The sequence below is a fragment of the Crinia signifera genome, chromosome 12, assembly GCF_055691185.1.
Source record: "Crinia signifera chromosome 12, ASM5569118v1, whole genome shotgun sequence".
NCBI classification, from domain to species: Eukaryota; Metazoa; Chordata; class Amphibia; order Anura; family Myobatrachidae; genus Crinia; species Crinia signifera.
The window spans coordinates 82,350,033-82,371,381 of record NC_139228.1 but is presented as its reverse complement, the minus strand read 5'-3'; the positions used below and the strand labels follow the sequence as shown (position 1 = coordinate 82,371,381).

The window sequence follows — 21,349 nt, the reverse complement described above, 5'->3', positions numbered from 1 at the left end:
ACAGTCAGAATCAAGGATTGAATACCGCCCTAAGAGTTTTCTTTACCGCTGACCATCTTGTTTTATGAAAGAATGTAAGTTTATCATTCATACACACTGAACTGAATAGGCAAAATCTGCATGCACAGATGCAGCGTTCTCCCCTAGATCACTTATCTAGTGCACAGCAGTTGTCGCTATAATGAACTCAAAAATGTGTCCAGCCCTGTAAATACAAGCGGTTGTGTAAACATAAGTAAATAAATGAATAAAGAAAACCACACAACAAGGCTCAAATGACAAATATCCCAAACCGGTACAGGCAGGTTCAATTGTTAGTAGTAATTAGGTGCAAGGTACAAAAAGATTTGCTCCCAACCAAATCATGCTCCATATACCCCCTTCCACATCGCACCTCGGACCCGGGTTATTGCAATGTGAAAGGGGTAATAGAGATTCAGAAGTGCCCTCATACACTGTAGCTTTAGCCACGCCAGGACCAGACCAGGTGACTCTCTCCTATTCTGTATGAGTCCCAGGTGTGAGTAAGTACACACATATGCCATATTTACGGTACCACAAACTCACAGATGTTTATTCACAGCCCCACAGCAATAGTCTGACACTGGAGGGGGATTCACCCATATGTGTGTGTATCTTATTTACAGCCCCACAGCAATAATAGTCTGACACTGGAGGGGGATTCCCCCATATGTATGTATCTTAGTCACAGCCTCACAGCAATAATAGTGTGACACTGGAGGAGGGTTCCCCCATATGTGTGTGTATCTTAGTCACAGCCCCACAGCAATAAGAGTCGGACACTGGAGGGGGGTTCCCCTGTGTGTGTGTGTGTGTGTGTGTGTGTGTGTGTGTGTGTGTGTGTGTGTGTGTGTGTGTGTGTGTGTGTGTGTGTGTGTGTATCTTATTCACATAACTAAATCAACTAGGGAGGCCAATCCCGGGATTGACACCTTTTTAAATCCCAAATCCCGGGATTGGCCTCCCTAGTACAAACGGATCTGAATCGGCCCGTGTGCGAATGAGCCTGAAACTGTATACGGTGTACTACTGAATCTGTATACGGTGTACTACGGTGAAGAAGCTGCTGCATTTTCTCACCCTAAATTCCTCTGTTCCACATATGTAACTCTGGGCCTCATTCAGAATTGCTCGCTGGGCTGTTCGGAGCCAGCGAGCAGGTTTCTCTGCCGAGTTCCCACGTCCCGCCCTTCTGCACTGATGCGAATGCATTCACAGTCATGCACAGGAGGAAAAAATATAGATCACTCAGCGTGGTATGACTTTCCCCCCGCTCACAGCACTGAGTCTAGAATGGGTCTGAATCGGGCCCTTTAGCACTAATTCCTGTGCGACTAAAGTTACTGCTGAGCGTCTCTTACATACTTTGAGTGGAGTTTTGCCGCATCTGTGATGCGAGGAAGATGATACATCTAAAGAAAGAGCCAGTAAGCAACGCAGTGTAGCGCCATATTGCGTATTGATGCTAAGTGTATGAGGACACATCTATACAATCATATCATAGATAAATAATTCATGTCAATACCATACATCGTATTTACTTTAAAAAAAAAAAACATACATTGATGCAGGATAACAAAAAAATAAAATAAAGAACCGGAGACCCGCAAGAAACCTGTACCCTAGTCAGCTTTCAATGGTTCAGTTTACAGACTAAAACATAATACAAGGGAAAGTTCAGCAAATTGCCAGTCCCACTCCTGCCGTAATGACTGTGCCGTGCAGCACACAAGCTCCGTCTCTGCAGAACACAAGCTCCGTCTCTGCAGCACACAAGCTCTGTTTCAATGTAAACACTGCTCTTGCCATAAATGGTTAAACCTCCGTCAGTTATGGTAATATTCGGGGATATCGTATACTCTGTTTACTAAACAGCAGGATACACCATGACTGTGCAGACACAGAAAGATCAAGTGCTGGCTGGTAGGCCCAGTGCACTGCGAACACATTCCATGTAATAGTACCAGCAGGCTGACCGGCTAGTCCACTCACAAACAAGCATGTACAGAAGCAGCAGGAATATATTAGCAGGGTTTTGTTTTGGGTGGTTCTTTTTTTTTTTTTTTTACGGGGCTTTCCTCCTTCTCTTAAAAATGCTGCTTAGTTACTCATAATTTACTGCTTGTATGTTAAAGGCTAAAGGATTGACATCGATTTCATTGGACTTCGATTTCAGCTGCGCTTTTATCTGTTGGGTGAAACCTCTACATAAGAAACTAACTTGTGCCCTAGTAATAAACAGATTCCTCAGATTGATAAGCAGTAACTGTAGTTATTCTGAAGTATGAAAACATAAAGGGTTGATCCCATTAGCCCCGATAAAACCGCAGGTGCGAATCATCGCGACACCGGTCACATCACAGCGGTCGGAATCTGAAGAAAAGTGCTCAGTGTCCCATAAGGGTAGCGAGCCGTTATCAGCAAAATTCAATCAGCCCGCCTTTGTAATGAATAGACTCGACACTATTGCTTCCAAGATGTCGGTGTAACACCAGCTCTACTTACAAAGCAACAAATAAGGAACAAAAGTGAAACATATACTGCAAAAAGACACTACTAGTCCCTGGGAAGCAATTAGAATGCGCGTCATATAATGGGCAGGATGTGTTAAAATACATCGCCGCTCCACCGCCGCGATGCTGGCGCATATGTACTAACATATGCGACTAGCATCGCAATGTGGTGACGGAGGCACCCCACGATACCTGTGATGTGGTGTGCGGAGTCTGTTACCTCTCCGGGCGCCGCCGCCTCCCCCCATGCCGGGAAGCCTAAGCAGGCTGTCCCAGGTGCCGTCTCCTCCCTCCTGTAGCCGGAGGGACGTCCGGCTGTGTCGCTAGGGAGAGGAGGAGTTTACCTTCCGTGTCCTGGAGCACCTGGACGCAGGTAACACAGGCGGAAGGGGGGGTCGGCATCTGCCGCGGGGGAGATAGAAGCCCAAATGTGGTGATACCCTGCCCGGCGAAGACGGGGCGGTCGGGTTGCAGTACATTTGAAAATGCAGTAAAACCCCCGAAAACGGGGGTTTTACTGCATTTTTACCTTAGTACATCCCTCCCAATGTCCCAACATCAGTTGTAAGATGGCGGTACTGTCAGAAATAAGGTTAAAGATTGAGGGGCGCAGTGCGATCATATTACATTAGCAGTTGAAATTTGTTACCGACCTGTTGAGCCGTACAATGATAACCTGATGTAACAGAAACTGGTTTGGCTTGGCTTTCATGCTTGGACAGCCGAACCACTGCTCATACTAAACATCTGTCCTGCCATTATTGAAGGTAGTGAACCGGCTTTTCTGACATGACATTATGACCATCAGTGTGACCAAACATCTGATCACACTTCGCACCTCAATGTTTGACCATATTCCCGCCAGCCCCGCCATTTTACAGTATGTCTGATAGTAGGCACAGTCTAATGGAGAACACAGGAAGCAGTGGTCTACCTGCTCTTGGCTGGTGGGAAGTTACAATAAAAGAGAACATTACACACAAGAGGTTTTGCCACCTTAAGGACCTCATACACTGGGCGATGTACCTGTGATTGCAGCAATAACTCACAGGAAAAGAGCACACATCGCAGGTGACGGCCAGTGGGTCAGATGCAATGTGCAGCGCACCAGACCATTCAAGTCGCCCCTGCTGCAGAAGCAATCTCCTGGCTCGGCTGGGATTTGACCACATACGAAGGGGTACTTATGTAGTAACTGGGCTGCCGATTTTGAAATCGGGTCCATCGCATCGCATCGCACCCGACCAAATCGCATGCGATGCGATGCGATGCGATGCGATGCGATGGACCCGATTTTTCCATAGGATTCAATGTTAAAATGGACTGAGTCCATTTTAACATGGAATTCAATGGGAAAAAGGGGTCCTTTTCATACCCCTACTATCCAAGTGGGCATGGAGTTGGATATAAACCTGTGGCGAGCGTAGCGAGCCACCGAGCCCGAAGCGTGGCGAGCGTAGCGAGCCCCGCGAGGGGACACAGAATACCGTCCGCTCGCCACGCTTCGGGCTCGGTGGCTCGCTACGCTCGCCACAGGTTTATATCCAACTCCATGCCCACTTGGATAGTAGGGGTATGAAAAGGACCCCTTTTTCCCATTGAATTCCATGTTAAAATGGACTCAGTCCATTTTAACATTGAATCCTATGGAAAAATCGGGTCATCGCATCGCATCGCATCGCATGCGATGCGATGCGATATCGCATCGCATCGCATCTGATTGTATGCCTTAACTTAAGGCATACAATCAAAAAATCGGCAGCCCAGATACTACATAAGTACCTACGAAGGTTCCGGGCGGCTCAAGGAGCAATCTATAGGGGCCTTTACTACTGAACCACCCTTGCAGATCTGTCATTAGTCAAGAGGCCAAACTCCACCCTCATCTCAACAATTTATCCTTAAGGTGCCAAAACCCGTGTGATCTGATCTCCCGATTTTGACAAAATTGGAAGAAAGTTAGCACAAATTGCACAGTGTGTATACAGATTGTGATGCCGATGGGCTCCCCACCTTCGAGGGATCGGTATTGTAACAAAACAATTGACTGTGCTGGCAAGCCAATCTTGACGATAATGTATACAGTGCAGTGTTTTAGTATATTCAGAATCGCCCATAGGCAAATCTCAAGTAAATACAGGCAAAATCTCAAAATAAATATAGTCAGTATTGTATGGTTCTGGGGAGTTCAAGGGACATTGCATTGTCAAAATCGTACATAGCCAAAATCTCACTGTCTGTGGGCACATTATCTGTGGACAGATACGCTGATAAAGGGGATCCTAGTTCCCAATTTCCAGCTATTTTAGGTCAATTCAAATTCACCAGCTCAACAAGCTTTCCCAAGTTACAACTGCCTCCAATAGAAGAGGACCAGGTTAAGACCCCTTTGCTACAGTATTCATAGGATCGAGTTCTGCAACATACATGATATATACAATGTATTTGTGTACATGCAGTCCAGACTGTGTTTGGCACATACTGTATATACGGATGTAAGATAAAGGAAATATTTTTCTAGTGTAATACATTAAAACCAAATAACAATGTATCATGATACTTTCAAATAAACAGCATCTAGTTTCTATCAATATTGCTATATATTAGAATACAGTCTTATTATGTCCAGTTGCCTAGCAAGTCTGACGTTTACCATATTATAATTGGTTCCGGCATGTGTCAGCAACAACATACGTTTGAGGCAGTGCTACGATACTTTATCTATGAGTCAAGGCAAACTTAACAGCAAAGTGTGTTTAAAGTCAGTGTGTGGTAACCGTGCTAATGTGAGTCCGGGATATGTCGCTCACGGAAGCTGTTCCCGATCATCCGGATCAAAGTATCAACAATACGGCTGCTTGTAACAATGGCATAATACTTATATTGAGCTATATGTTCCCAATTCTTAGCCATAACTAACCTAAAGCTGTGATCGTCTCTCATTGAATACAAAAGCTTGCACTCTACTTGCTGTGGAACTATACATCCCAGCATGACCTGACAAAGTATCAGAAGGCCCTAACAATAAAACTGTGGCAGGGCATGCTGGGGTGTGTAGTTCCACAGCATCTGGAGCTCCACGCATTCTCTTAAGCTCCATACACTAGACAAGTTTTTAAAATATATCGTTCAAAAGGAGTCCAACTTTGGGGGTTGGCGGGACGGTAAAGGGACAATTTTCAGGGGAGCGGAGACAGTGGTACAGGGTCCAACATTGGGGGAGGTACGGTACATGGGTCCAACATTGGGGGAGGGGGGACCGTATAAACGCAGGTAAAGGGGGGGGGGTACAATCTGGGGTACAACAGCAGGTAAGGGGGGTACGATAGATGGTACAACAGCAGGTGGGGGGGGTACAATAGAGGATACAACAGCAGCTAAGGGGGAAGGTCAATAGAGTATACAACAGTAGGTAAGGGGGGATACACGATAGAGGGTACAAGAGCAGGTAAGGGGGGGTACACGATAGAGGGTACAAGAGCAGGTAAGGGGGGGTACACGATAGAGGGTACAAGAGCAGGTAAGGGCGGTACACGATAGAAGATACAAAAGCAGGTAAGGGGGGTACACGATAGAGGGTACAAGAGCAGGTAAGGGGGAACGAAAGATGGTACAGCAGCAGGTAAGGGGGGTACGATAGAGGGTACAGCAGCAGGTACGGGTGGTACGATAGAGGGTACAGCAGCAGGTAAGGGTGGTACGATAGAGGGTACAACAGCAGGTAAGGGTGGTACGATAGAGGTTACAACAGCAGGTAAGGGGGGTACACAATAGAGGGTATAAGAGCAGGTAAGGGGGGTACAATAGAGGGTACAACAGCAGGTAAGGGGGGTACGATAGAGGGTACAATAGCAAGAAAGGGGGGTACGATAGAGGGTATAACAGCAGGTAAGGGGAGTATGATATAAGTCATTACACAAGGTAAGGTATAACACTGGGGTATCAGACAGGGAAGGGGGTATAATATGGAAGGGGGTATCAGACTGGGCAGGGGGTATAATATGAAAGGGGGTATCAGACTGGGCAGGGGGTATCAGACTGGGCAGGGGGTATCAGACTGGGCAGGGGGTATCAGACTGGGCAGGGGGTATAATATGGAAGGGGGTATCAGACTGGGCAGGGGGTATAACCCACCCCGATAGCCCACACGACACGTAGCTGTTACATCCCGGTCACATAACCCGGGCCCCGCCGCCCCTGTCACCGATCAGGCTGCTACCAGTTCGCCTCGGCCTCGGATTAGGCCCGGACCACAGTGTAGAGTTTGAGGCCTTCCCGAGTCAGACTCCCGGCAGCCAGCAGAGGCCGTGGACGTAGCCGCGGTCAGGATGGGGCCCGGAGGATCGGGTAATTACCGATCTGCTTACCGTGTCCGTGCGGAGCCGGTCTGGGCCTCGCAGCTCCGGCTGTTTCCCGGAGTCACACGGAGCGTGTCACGGGCTCACACCGAGACTCCGCCCGCTCTGCCCGGTCACCAGCAGAGGTCGCTGTGCAGCTCAGCCCTCAGACGTGGTGGTGCGGGGAGAGAGCACACACAGCTCGGCGCCGCATACTCTGCTTCCTGTCCCCTCCCGACTCATTGCCAGCACAGGCCAGGTGCATACCCTGTTACCGGTGTTTGTTACATGCCCGACCACTACTCAGCCGCAGGGACACTGGGCAGACTGCTTCTAAATCTGACCTCCTGCGCCGGTCTTCTCTGTGCAGTTATACAGCAACCAGAAAATTTATTGTCTTGTTAGTATCACCTCCAACTTCACTAGTGTGTGTGTGTGTTTGTGTGACTGTGTGGGTATCCGGCCGATGGGTCGACAGGCAAAAGGTTGACATGGTCTAAGTCGACAATGACAAAAGGCTGACACGCAGGAGAAGGTTGACAAGTTTGTTCTTAAACCGATTTGTTCTTAAATAATGATCCTATTGGGCATAGAGGAGGAATATTATATTGTGGAAAGGGTTTGATACGAAATCCGGGCTGGCGGAATCCCGACCGCCGAAATCCCGAAAAGGGGGGGACGTGGATCGACCCCCTTGCTTGCTCGATGCGCTCGCCACGCAGCAGGCCCAGTGCCTCGCTACGCTCGGCAGACTAATTTATTCTCCCTCTATGGGTGTCGCGGACACCCATAGAGGGAGAAAGTGTTGCGATTTCGGTGGTCGGGATTCTGGCGTCGGGATATTGAACGCCGGGATTCTGAACGCCGGGATTATATGTGCATCCCTGTGGAACACAGTGAGGCGCCATGCCTGAAGCAAGGCGAGCGCATCAATCTATTCCAGGGGACTCGGGACACTAATAAGGTGTTCATGTTGATAGATGTCGACAACACAAAAAACTTGTGATAGCATTTTCTGGTGTTGACAATTTACATGTCAGCATATTTGCCTACCCTCCTGCATTCTGCAGGAGACTCCCTGAATTAACAGCAATCACCCTCATGTCACCTAGCCCACATTACACTGTTACATCACAGTTACCTCCCCCCTGACATAGCAGCAATCTCCCTCTCTCCCTCATTAGTCTAGCAATCTCCCTCATGTCACCTAGCCGACAGTACACTGTTACATCATAATTACCTCCCCTGCTGCATTCTGCAGGAGACTCCCTGTCATAGCAGCAATCTCCCTCATTAGTCTAGCAATCTCCCTCATGCCACCTAGCCCACATTACACTGTTACATCATAGTTACCTCCCCTCCTGCATTCTGCAGGAGACTCCCTGACATAGCAGCAATCTCCCTCTCTCCCTTATTAGTCTAGCAATCTCCCTCATGACGCCTAGCCCACATTACACTGTTACATCATAGTTACCTCCCCTCCTGCATTCTGCAGGAGACTCCCTGATATAGCAGCAATCTCCCTCTCTCCCTCATTAGTCTAACAATCTCCCTCATGTCACCTAGCCCACATTACACTGTTACATCATAGTTACCTCCCCTCCTGCATTCTGCAGGAGACTCCCTGATATAGCAGCAATCTCCCTCTCTCCCTCATTAGTCTAGCAATCTCCCTCATGTCACCTAGCCCACATTACACTGTTACATCATAGTTACCTCCCCTCCTGCATTCTGCAGGAGACTCACTGACATAGCAGCAATCTCCCTCTCTCCCTCATTAGTCTAGCAATCTCCCTCATGTCACCTAGCCCACATTACACTGTTACATCATAGTTACCTCCCCTCCTGCATTCTGCAGGAGACTCCCTGACATAGCAGCAACCTCCCACTCTCCCTCATTAGTCTAGCAATCTCCCTCATGTCACCTAGCCCACATTACACTGTTACATCATAGTTACCTCCCCTCCTGCATTTTGCAGGAGACTCCCTGACATAACAGCAATCTTCCTCTATCCCTCATTAGTCTAGCAATCGCCCTCATGTCACCTAGCCCACATTACACTGTTACATCATAGTTACCTCCCCTCCTGCACAGGAGACTCCCTGACATAGCAGCAATCTCCCTCTCTCCCTCATTAGTCTAGCAATCTCCCTCATGTCACCTAGCCCACATTACACTGTTACATCATAGTTACCTCCCCTCCTGCATTCTGCAGGAGTCTCCCTGAAATAGCAGCAATCTCCCTCTCTCCCTCATTAGTCTACCAATCTCCCTAATGTCACCTAGCCCACATTACACTGTTACATCATAGTTACCTCCCCTCCTGCATTCTGCAGGAGACTCCCTGACATAGCAGCAATCTCCCTCTCTCCCTCATTAGTCTAGCAATCTCCCTCATGTCACCTAGCCCACATTACACTGTTACATCATAGTTACCTCCCCTCCTGCACAGGAGACTCCCTGACATAGCAGCAATCTCCCTCTCTCCCTCATTAGTCTAGCAATCTCCCTCATGTCACCTAGCCCACATTACACTGTTATATCATAGTTACCTCCCCTCCTGCATTCTGCAGGATTCTGCCTGACATAGCAGCAATCTCCCTCCCTCTTTAGTCTAGCGATCTCCCTCATGTCACCTAGCCCACATTACACTGTTACAACATAGTTACCTCCCCTCCTGCATTCTGCAGGAGACTCCCTGACATAGCAGCAATCTCCCTCTCTCCCCCATTAGTCTAGTGATCTCCCTCATGTCACCCAGCCCACATTACACTGTTACATCATAGTTACCTCCCCTCCTGCATTCTGCAGGAGACTCCCTGACATAGCAGCAATCTCCCTCTCTCCCTCATGTCACCTAGCACACATAACACTGTTACACCATAGTTACCTCCCCTCCTGCATTCTGCAGGAGACTCCCTGACATAGCAGCAATCTCCCTCTCTCCCTCATTAGTCTAGCAATCTCCCTCATGTCACCTAGTCCACATTACACTGTTACATCATAGTTACCTCCCCTCCTGCATTCTGCAGGAGACTCCCTGACATAGCAGCAATCTCCCTCTCTCCCTCATTAGTCTAGCAATCTCCCTCATGTCACCTAGCTCATATTACACTGTTACATTTTTTTTTTTGGGGGGGGGGGGGGGGAGGGAGGATAGACAGATACATTTACATTGAACCATCAGCACCATTTCCCAGCACGTTACCAAGTACAGTATCTCTTACTAACTGCTTTGCGGCTCATCTACATTTGGATATAAGTCATTTTACAAGATTCCTCTCAGATGTAGCAGTACACACCCACGCTTCTAGGTGCCACGTTCACAATCTCTTTTCACAATCTCTCCATAAATGGAACTAGACACGCCCTTTGGGTGGAGCATGACTCGCCCCCTCAATGGGGCGTTGTGCAAAATTCTACTACCAACTATAATCTCCCTGAAACTAGTTTTCAAAAGTAGGCAAGTATGCATGTCAGCCTTTTTCTTGTGACGATCTTTTCACATTCTTGACCTAGACCATGTAGACCTATTCATGTGTTGACCTATTTATTGCCTGTCGACCAATGGTGGTCAACCCAATGATACACACCCGTACATGTATATATATACTAATCATGCTATTATGGAACATATCCTTTTTTTGTGATTTTGAGGAATATGTTTTGTGGGGAAACCATTTTTTATGTTTAAATAGTTAAAATTGCGTAGACATACTGTATATAGTATATACAAACAAGTGTACGTGGGGCCTGATTCAGCATGGGTCGCTAACCGGAGAGAAAGCAGTGGTCTACTAACAGAAAGCCTTCGTCCAGAGAGATGGAAACGTCCCTTGCAGAAATTGTGATGCATTCACAGAACCAATCGCATCATCGAAGAGTCCTTTCCATCTGCGCCTCTCAGCGGCTTTCTGGGCACTCCTGCTTTTTGACATTGAAGCAATTTAGTTATCCATGCTGAAGTAGGCCCATTGTCCTCTGCCTGGTCAAATAATCTGTAATTGGGTTTGTCACCATATTGTGATATCAGGGGAACATTCCGGCCACACACTGATTGCCCCCAGTGTTTTCAAAGTCAGAAGCGCTTCCCGCACCACTAATACTACTTTCAGACCGCAAATGCCGTGTCGCACACGGGATTAGGACACGGGTCCCATCCCCAGAGCAACACGGCAATGCGGTCTGAACGTTCCGACACCGACACGGCATATTGCCGAGTCGGTGACGTCACATGGGGCGGTGCTGGGCGGCGGCGCGTCATCGGGGGCTCGGGAGGAGGCAGTACTTGGAGCTGGCAGTGCTGCCTCCTCCATACTGTGAACGGGACACGGGTCGCTCGACCCAGGCACCCGTTCACACTGCACTTGACACGGGTCATAGCCGTGTTCAACCCTGGTCATTACCAGGGTTGAACACCCGTGTTGCTCGACCCGTGGTGGCCTTTTCAGACCGCACCGTGACCCGTGTTTAGGCCCCGCGAACACGGCAATAAGCCGTGTTCGGAGTGCGGTCTGAAAGCGGTCTAAGCGGCGGAGATAGTGCGTTATTTCCACTTCACTGCAGGGACTCCGGCAACATCATACATAGGGTGGCCAATCCCGGGATCGGGATCGGCGGGATCCCGGGATTTGGCCCCCAAAAAGCCGGGATTTCAATCCCAGGATTGGAGTTTCCAATCCCGGGATTTCGGGATTAGACTGCGCATGCGCAGTCTAATGCCGGGCAGCGTCTGAGCTGGTGCTCAGCAGCTGCCCGGCTTCTCCCGTCCCGGGCAACGCGACTCTGCGCAGCGTGACAACGTCAGAGGTCACGCTGCGCAGGCCGCACAGGCTGCCGGGCACCAAAAGACAAGTCCGCCCACCCGCACTGCTGCTGAGCGGACCAGGCAGAAGACCGCGGACCAGCCCGCTCGCCTGCTCACCTGCCCACCTGCCCACCAGATGACCAGTCCGGGCTGCATCAACCCAGATCGTCCCTCCCACCCTGGCTCCATCTTCCCGTCTCGACCACCCGCTCCACGCATCTGTAAGTAAACATGCGGGGCGGCCGAGGCGGGTTTTTTTTAATTAGGGAAGCCAATCCCGGGATCCCGGGAATCCCAGGATTGGGCATTTTTCAATCCCGAATTCCGGGATTGAAAAAATGCCCCGGGATTGGCATCCCTAATCATACAGGTACCATAGGTACCCCTGCACCGCACGGACCCCCCTGCCAGCTCCCCGGGGGGTCTTGTCTTTTAACTGGGGGGGGGGGGGCAAAATTGTCCCGGCGGGGATGGGGGGGGCGCAGAATTTTTGTTACGCCACTGGGCATGATAGAGACAAGCCGCTAGTGTCGGACAGAAGAGGACGTGACCTTCGCCGGAGGACCTCGGTGAGTAGGATTTCCTTCCACAGGTCCCCAAATGGATTTCTTCGGACCCTGGAGCCCCGGACCCAGGGACCTACCTAAGGGCTCAAGAAAGGAAAGTATCAGTATGTTGGTGTAATATATGTATTAAACTTTTCTTATTCATGTGTGTCAGTGTGTGTTTATTTAACTATTTCTTTTACTGTGGAACTACAAGTGCCAGCGGGCCTTTTAATGCCCCTCATGCTGGGACTTGTGGTTCTCCAAGTCCCAGCATGCTGTGGGAGGCTTGCTGGGACTCCTAGTTCCACAGTATAAGACAATAGTTTTTCAATCAATTTTTTACACTTCAATCAGCTCGATGCCCACCGCCCAGGGGCATCGAGGACAGCACCAGGCTTCAGCATGGCCAGGTAAGTCCTGGACGGGGTGTCCCCACTCCCCCAGGGCCCCTGGCCAGGTAGACTGGTTGGTAGGGATAAATGCTTTGGCTAAGGGGACTTGTATAAAAATTCTCCCCCTGGCTGGAGCATTACCCTGCTGGCTGGTTGGGCCTGGGGCTGGTTCTTAAAATACGGGGATCCCCTTGTCATTTTTCCCCCGTATTTTGAGAAACAGACCCGGCCCTGGAGCCTGGGGCTGGTTTAAAAAAATCAGCGAAGCCCTATTTGCCCGGTTTCATGATTTTTTAATACCAGCCCCGGCTCTTTCAGCCTGGTGCTGGGTATGCCCGTGGGTGGAGGGGGACCCCACACCGGTTTTATTTATTTATTTTTCTATTTTTTTTTACACATTGCAGCCTGCACGGATCTGATTGATCCATGCAGACTGCCTATAGGAATTCGTATTAGCGGCGCTAATACGAATGAATACGCCATCGGGGGTTTACAAAGCAGTCGTATTTGACTGCTTTGTAAATTCCCCTCCGGAATATGAATTTGCATACGGCTGAAACAGCCGTTTGTATTCGGATTCATTCATATTAAGTATACGAACAATCGTATTCGTATTCTTACTAAATTTCCCCCCTTGTCTGCTGTTTGCCTTGTCACACTTTTATTTTATTTTTTTTAAACTTATTTTTATTAAGCACTTTCAGATTAAACAGGAAATGTACATATACAATCGTTGCTTTTCAAGCAAAAAAACATATATTATATCAATTAACAATTGTCATGTAACAATAAACAGTTACACTTCTTCAGAGGTAACAATGTGATGTTCAAACATTTCGCCTTTATTGTATGATCATGTAACAGATACATATATTATGATGGTGTACAATTCCATTCATTCTGGCAAGCTTTTATTTATGTCTACCTATTGTAAATGCAATGTTATATTAAATACCCTTTGTTTTAAGGCGTTATTTGCACTATCTCTCTCTGTTCTCCTTCTATGAGGGAGAGTGTATTTTATACGGGTCATTCCACAGTGGCCCATTGAAGTGAATGCTGTTTTGCCATGGATATATACATATGCAATATTATTTGATTCCATATTGTAAGTGCAATTATATATCGCAACCCCCAATTGTGAAGGAATTATCTGCACTATATTTGTTTCACTTTCTGCCTCCCTGGTAAATCAATACTGTAGGACAGGGGTGGGGAACCTCAGGCCCGGGGGCCATATGCGGCCCCCGTAGCCGGTCTGAGTGGCCCGCTGAACTACACATCCCAGGATGCCCTGCTACAGTTTTGCTATTTGGCCATGCTAAAACTGTTGCAGGGCATGCTGGGATTTGTAGTACAACAACAGCTGGTGGGCCGAAGGTTCCCCATCACTGGTGTAGTCCATCTATGCTGCCCGATAATGCGGTACCCAGCAGATGGGGGCGATGTAGGGCTGCGGGTGTTAGAACATCATGCCCTAAATGAGCATAGAGTGAGTTTATAAAAGTGTGCCAAGCGCAACCAGGCGCCGTGTCCGAGGGGACGCGGAACACTTATACGGTGTCCATGACGACATAGACAATACTCATGTTAACCTCGTGGGTGTCCACCATGTCCATGTCAACCTTCAGCTTGTTTTGACCTTCTGGCAAAGTCGACCAATTTCAGGTGTCGACCTAGTGACAGTAGACCATTCGTGGTCAACCCACTATACCATAACCATTCCACTTAAACACTACTCAGTCTATAAAGTCATTTTCCTCAAATACCTTCTTAATCTACCTCCCCCTCCAGCTTCAGCCTCTTACGTCTCTTCCTGTGAAGAATGTCTCCCACCTCGACCATGTTAAAACCCTTGGTATACGTGAAAGTCTCTATCATGTCCCCCCTTTCCCTTCTCTGCTCCAATCTAAACATTTTAGGATATTTCAGTCTTTCTGGTGAAGTTTTAGTGCTGTAAGCCATGGGCCATTTGCATTGTCCTTCTTTGTACCCAACTACTAATGTAGCTATATCCTACTGGAGATACGGCCTCCAGAACTGGACACAGGGGTTTATTCTGGTTATTCGCAAGGTTGCGGATGTGCAGGAATGCGCATGTTCAGTAAAACACCGATCCCCGTGCGAATGCAGCCCTGCTGCGAACAGACCTGAATATGGCCTACAGTACTCTAGAGGAGGTCGTACCAATGACCTATACAGAGGTAATAGAACTTCTTGTTCCTGCTACTGATATCTCTGCCTACACAACCAAGCATCTGACTTGGCTTTGTTACATTGTCACCTGCCATGTCATCATCATGGTGACTCCTAAATCTCTTCCCTCCTCAGTAGTTCCTGTTATAGCGCCATTGATACTATATTTAGCCTTTAGTTGTTTGAGACCCAAGTGCACGATTAAGGTTTTTTTTTGCAGCTTCATGGCTTTTTCCATAGGTGTTTTGGTAAATGTAACTGAATCCTAGTACACTGTAGGTCTCTGGGGCATGGCGGAGATAAAGGCAATAGGCTGTACAGTTAATTCTCAAAACAAAAAGGGGTCGGAATCAGACAGTTTGTACTGGTCCGAATTTGGGCCTCTTCCCTGTGTTTGGGGTTTGCAAGTGCGCAAACCCCAGGAGCAAACGGCCGCTTACTCCAGACAGGGAAGTCCGGGGCGGTAGCAGAGGATGCCCAGAGTTTTATGGATTTCCCAATAAAAACGATGAGCGTTCCACTGGGAATGTAGGGGTGTCGATGCCTCCGTGGGGCGGCTGTCATCACATGACATAAGCACCCGTCCCCTTTTTAGCAATCTCCATCCAGGATAAAAGTATAGACTTACATTTAATCAAATGATTTTTTTTGTCCAGGCGACACTAAGGGATTCGGTATGGAATCCCGGTGGTCGGAATTCCGGTGTTCAAAATCCTGACGCTGGAATCCCGACCGCCTAAATTGCGACAAGGGGGGGGGCGTGGAGCGCCCCCCCTTGCCGGCTCGCTGCGCTAATTTATTATCCCTCTATGGGTGTCGTGGACACCCACAGAGGGAGAAAGTTTCAGGATTTTGTCGGTCGGGATTCTGAACGCCGGGATTCCAACTGCTGGGAAATTGACTGCATTCCACACTAAGTGGTCAATTAAATGTGGAGACTCTCTCATTGAATGAGCATACCCTTGAGTTTATAGACATCAGGATGGGAGATATTTACCTATTCAAACACTTCATAAGGATTTTCCCAGTGCAGAGTTCACTGGTGATCACAGACATTACTTTAAGGTCTGTAAGTGGCCGGATAGAGTTTTTTCTGTATTTTTAAATAAAGTTCTGCAATATTTATTCTGAAAATGAGAGGGGCTGAACTGTGGACCCAACGTGATGACATAATTAAGCAAAATCATGGACAAACATTTAAAAAGTGTACTCTATGGTACATTTTCTCCCCTACTTTAACCCCTGCAGAGCTTATCATTCCCATTGCATACACACTGAGAGATTTTCGCCCTTCTGAAGGATTTTCCCCGGGGTGGATGACTTTCCATAGAAGGACACTATGGAAAGCCATCCACCACATCGCTGCTGGTAATACCAGGAGATGAGCGGCCGGCGATGATGTGGGAGCACGCATCAGCGCTCACCGCCGGGCCGTACACACTGGGCGGCTTTTGAGCTGAAAGCAACTCAAACGGTAAAAGTGAGCGGCTTTCAGTGTGTATGGGCCTTAAGAAGTGTTCCTCCTACAACCATGCACCTTCAGTAATACATTAATACATCCTTGGTAGAAGAAAAGACCATTTATGAAGAAATTAGACTTTATTTTTTTAGAGCATTAGAAAACAGTGACAATTCATTTTGGTTAGCAGTATAAGGTAACTGCGATCTGTTGTCTGCAGGACGCAAAAGAGATTAAAAACACACACATTAAAACGACAGTACACAAGTTTACCGCAGCTTACGGTTTATGCTCATACACAGTGCTTTCTGTTCACAGTGATTAATAATACTGCATTAAATTCACACCACATGCAAGGCAAAAACATCAAAACAGGTAATAAACACAGACCGACAGACGTTACAATTCGTGTTGCTGATTTAGAAGAATAAAAGTGCAATTAATGAACCCCCAGATCATGATTTAGGAAAAAAGTTTCAAGGACAAAAAACGCACAGCATTAGGTTACTCTGTAGCGTACTGTGCGGAACTCACAGTACCATTAGTGAAATCATTACATTCTTGCCTATTACAATCTTTAGGTTAACTTTTCATGTATTTGTCAGTTTACAAAATGCTGTAGCTTGTACAATTGTTGGAATTGAAAGTGGATATACAGGTTGCTGTATTGTTATATTATATTTATAAGGCGCCTTAAAGTGTCAGAAGCGCCGAACAGAGAGTAAAAGATTGCTAAATAATGGAGTATAAAAGCATAAGTACAATACACAACAAGTAACCACAGCAGAAGTACATAGAATAGGTAAAGACATCACAATGACATCACAGACTGGGTGGGACATATAACAGGGACAAGGGAGTTAATTTATTACTTAATAACCTGTACACAACGCACAGTGCCAGAGTCTCTGAAGTAAAGGGGACGACCTGGGAGATGAGCACTGGCGACATGGATGGTGCTAGGGCGGCACAAAACACAGGAGGCTCTGAAGGAAACCAGACGACCTGGGAGATCAGTACTTCTGACATGGATGTGCTGGGGGAGGGGGGGACACAGGAACACATACAGTGTGAGAGTCTCTGACGACAAGTAGGAGATAAGGGAGAGGAGCTAGCATGGGGAAGGGAAGAGGGTCCTATGAGGGTCTTATGGACCTTATTCTGATTGACTCGAAAGGCTGCGAAGTTCATCAGACTATGCCCGCAGTGCCGGCAAATCCCCCCTCGTCCTTCTCTGCACCCTACCCTCTGTGTAGGGTGCGTGCACCCTGCGTCTTCACAGGCACAGAAATGCGAATGCACAGACTCAATTAGAATAAAGTCCTATGTCCCAAGGGAAAATGCGGTCAGTCACTCAGCAAAGGTGTAAGTAGATTTGTGATGAATTGGAAGCATTTCTCCTGAACATTAGAACTACACACGATACATTTACAAAGACTAATGGACAATGACAGATGAGAATCACCTGCTCTCACTCAGGACAGCAGAAATTGTCACACTGACATGAATTATGCACACTCATGCACAGACATTACATCTATTCATTTGGGGCTGTTCACCAATCTAACACACAGAAGAACAATAGAAATACTCGCTATGTGTGTGGTTCTGGTGGGTACGGACATAAGTCAGGACATCAGTACATTTCCCATAATGTTTCCACGGCTATAAAGGTCATGTAAAAGATCTATAGCTGGAACCCCAGAGTAGTTAAATGCCTCCCGTACTCCGTGGACATGGGTCAAACTGAGCATCACATTGTTGTTAAGTTTAAAGGGCTCAGTATGATTGCCGGCAGTCAGGATCCTGGCGGGCACAATCCCAACAGCAAAACACTAGCAGGGGTGTGTGTATGTGTAGGGGGGGGGGGGGGGAACGGACGGACGCAAGGAGGCCTCTTGCGAGCCCACTGCAGCCACTGTGACTTGCTTCACAAGGTTCTATTCCCTCGTCTATGGGGGTAATGGATCCCCAAAAAGGAGAACAGACCCTGCACGTCAGGATTCCATCTGGCTGTAATGTCTTTAGTCTGTATTTCGGTGTCGACACCTTGACCACCGGGATCCCCACTGTCGGCATATTAACTACTGCCCAGTTTAAAGGTTGAAATCATTTACTGAAAGGCTTGTTTCCCCTTGCATGAGACTCATGTGTTTAATGACTAATGTATATGAGAATAATGGAATGGAGATCAGAATGCATCTTCCTGCTCATGAGCTAACTACACTGGAGAATACACATTGGTATTAAATAAATAGGTCAAACATACGTGGAGTTTTCACAGCATTACTTACGCAATAAAAAAATTGTGCTTTTTAAACAACTTTTGTCACCTACTTGTATCTCCGATAATGTAAGTACACAATGTCACAATGCAGGGTATATTCAGATGACCATTGTCAGCGCATTACTGGTCTGGCAACACCTTGATTGACAAATGGGAAATGGCAGCCACATTTGTGACCTCTTTTCTAGAGCCTTGCATAGGACATTGTTATAGGGGCTCTTCTCCCTTTAACCACCTGGCTACTAGTTCTACCCAGTTTACTGATATATAGCCAGATCATGACACATTATAGAGGAAATGTACAGTACTAAGCTTTGGGGAGAGAGATAAACCAGAGAGAAATACAGTATCAGCCAATCCGCTGCAATATTGCAGGTTGGGTTTGAGAATTACAGGAGCAACACCAAGTGGCAAGGTGGTGCGCACAAAGCATTATTCTCAGTCATCCTGAAGTGTAGAGCCAGCCATGGAGAATTTACGTAGGAGTCAGGCTGGGCTTTCTACACGGGCCAGAAGGTTGGTTGTCTTATCTCCTGGAGTGCGATAGATGTATTAGTAGGTGTAGGACACTACAAATCCAGATCACCTTTGGGGAAGCACCAACCAAGTAGGTGGGAGAGTCCCAAGCTATTTTTTTAACCTTAAAGGGTTAACCTTTACGTTCTTTTGTCAAGAAAGTAGTGCATTAAAATTAAAAAAGTAGTCGTTATATAATGTATCAAAAAAATAAACCCACAGTATTCGGTACGGCAGTGCAAGACAGAATTTTTCAGAGCGTTCTTCATTGTGTCATTGTACCACTCGAGCAGTTACGTTTTTCTTGCTGCATGTGTGCGAATTAAAGAATTCAGTTGTAGAATTGCAGCAACGTTCACGGAAAAGAGGCACGGTGTTAAAAAAGTGTAATAAGAGATTCGTCCGGACCTACATTTTATCCCTGATCCTCCATTAAGGAAAACATTTCTAAAATGTATTTCAATGCTTTCTAATTTCTCATCTTCTTTAACATTACTCTTCGAAAACAAACAGAGACACAGCCCTTAAAATGGTTATACCCCCTCCACATTTACTGGCACCCAGTCTTACCTGCCCCTCTGCAGTCTGAGGAAGGTGGCATTCCTACTTATAGCAACAAGGTTAAGAAGACTGGGGTAAAGCATAAGTTATAGTAATACATTTGCCAACCAATTCATTAAGGCATCTGTGTTAAGATTACTGAGAATTACTAACATACTATGTAATGAGAACCTTTTATCCTCTCACCGACCAGCACGCCTGCATGTCTTTGTTCTGTTGCAGGCACTTTTGTCATCACCTGTTACGGAAACTCGACCCGGCAATGAGGCTGCAGGGAAGAGAGTAGTGTCGGAGTCAGAAGAAAGTACTCAAGACCTCACAGAAAGTTTGTCTTTAGCTGGATGCTTGGGGAGCCTTGCCTCCCTCCTCGGACACTGCGAGGTTTAGGTTTCAGACTCTCCTGATTACCCCGAAGAGCGGCTTCAAGGCGAGAACGTAGTGTTGTAGAAGAACCCATCAGTTGTCGAAACTGGACAGGGTGACTAGCACCAAATTGTGTCAGGCTTTGCAAGCCAAAGTCATGGAGAGCCCTGGAACATGGGGTGGCAGAAGCGAGCGTGTTTTCATCCAGCAGAAAGGCAATGAGAAGATGGAACACCACCGTCACCATAGGAGGACCTGTAGAGAGTAACAAAACATCACAAGATATTCCTCTGCTAAACCAACAACAGTTAGTCCATGGATTTTACACTCGCCGAGCCGTTTGCTCCAGAGGGGGAGGGCGGGGGTGGACATAGGGCAGGAGCAGGAGAACGTTCAGCTGATGCTTGCTCGGTTTGGGCAGCTGACGTCAGTGCCCGCCCCCATTTCATCGAAAATAAAATTCCGTTTTCACAGACTTATTTCCGAAGGGGAGAGAAAACATTTGGTGTTTGCCGACCGTTGAAGGATTTCTGTTAGGGCACAATAGTGTCCCGGATTCTACTTGTCACAGCTGCTCCTTGTCCAATCATGAGCTGCTGGGGGCATGATCCCATAATGCTCTTATTCGTTGCACTTTACACTGTTTTCGATAGCTGGGATTAGGCCTGATATCCCCGTGTCCCCCCATAATGACCAATTCTCTTGCAGAGATCGATAGCAATACTAATGGGCATGAGAGGAAAATGCAGTCTGAGGGTGACTGCTAGGGATGGACAGGTTAAAATCTCAGATTCTCAAAGTCGGTCCTCAGGGCCCCACATAGTGCATGTTTTGCAGGTCTTCTCACAGATTCAAGTGAAATAATTATCTCCACCTGTGGATCTGTCAAAATGTGTCAGTCAGTAATGACCGGGTGACCAGGAAAACGTTAACTGTGAGGACCGAGTTTGAGAACCACTGGGTTAGAATAAAGAGAAATCTTCTGTCTGTTTGAATAGCAAGACACGTGTCTCAGGGCGGGACGTGTGAAACAAAAACTGTGGTTAAATCACTTTCAAATGTATCGTCACAGGGTGACCGCGTTTTCCATGCAGAGGGTAATGCCGCATTGTTCTGTTGTTACCCTATAAATGCCTATGGGCTTCTTACCGCATTTCCCACACCGGATCCCACCACCCCCCACAACTAGCTAGGGATGCCAATCCCTGGGCATTTATTTCAGTCCCGGGATTTGGCCGCCCGCATATACTCACATGGTGCGGCTGGGAGCTGGGGTGTGGACGATCGGCGGTGCAGCTTGGTTGCGGGAGCAGCAGGGTGTACGATCTATGGCAGATCAGCGGTGCAG

At 47.4% G+C, this 21,349-nt stretch overlaps 2 protein-coding genes across 9 annotated transcripts in view; both read right to left on the bottom strand.

Annotated features, from left to right (window-relative positions):
- The window catches only part of HECTD1 (HECT domain E3 ubiquitin protein ligase 1), a 73,543-nt gene extending 66,489 nt beyond the window's left edge, over window positions 1–7,054 (bottom strand). For all 7 annotated transcript variants that reach the window (XM_083166773.1, XM_083166776.1, XM_083166775.1 and 4 more), the window contains exon 1: window positions 6,902–7,054. The gene's annotated coding sequence lies outside the window, so the exon portion shown is untranslated. The remainder of the gene's footprint in view (window positions 1–6,901) is intronic.
- Window positions 7,055–16,395: 9,341 nt separating this feature from the next.
- HEATR5A (HEAT repeat containing 5A) overlaps window positions 16,396–21,349 on the bottom strand; it is an 82,210-nt gene continuing 77,256 nt past the window's right edge. For both annotated transcript variants that reach the window (XM_083166448.1, XM_083166449.1), the window contains one exon: window positions 16,396–20,256. In XM_083166448.1, coding sequence (XP_083022574.1) covers window positions 19,955–20,256 — 302 coding nt within the window. In that variant the 3' untranslated portion in view covers window positions 16,396–19,954. The remainder of the gene's footprint in view (window positions 20,257–21,349) is intronic.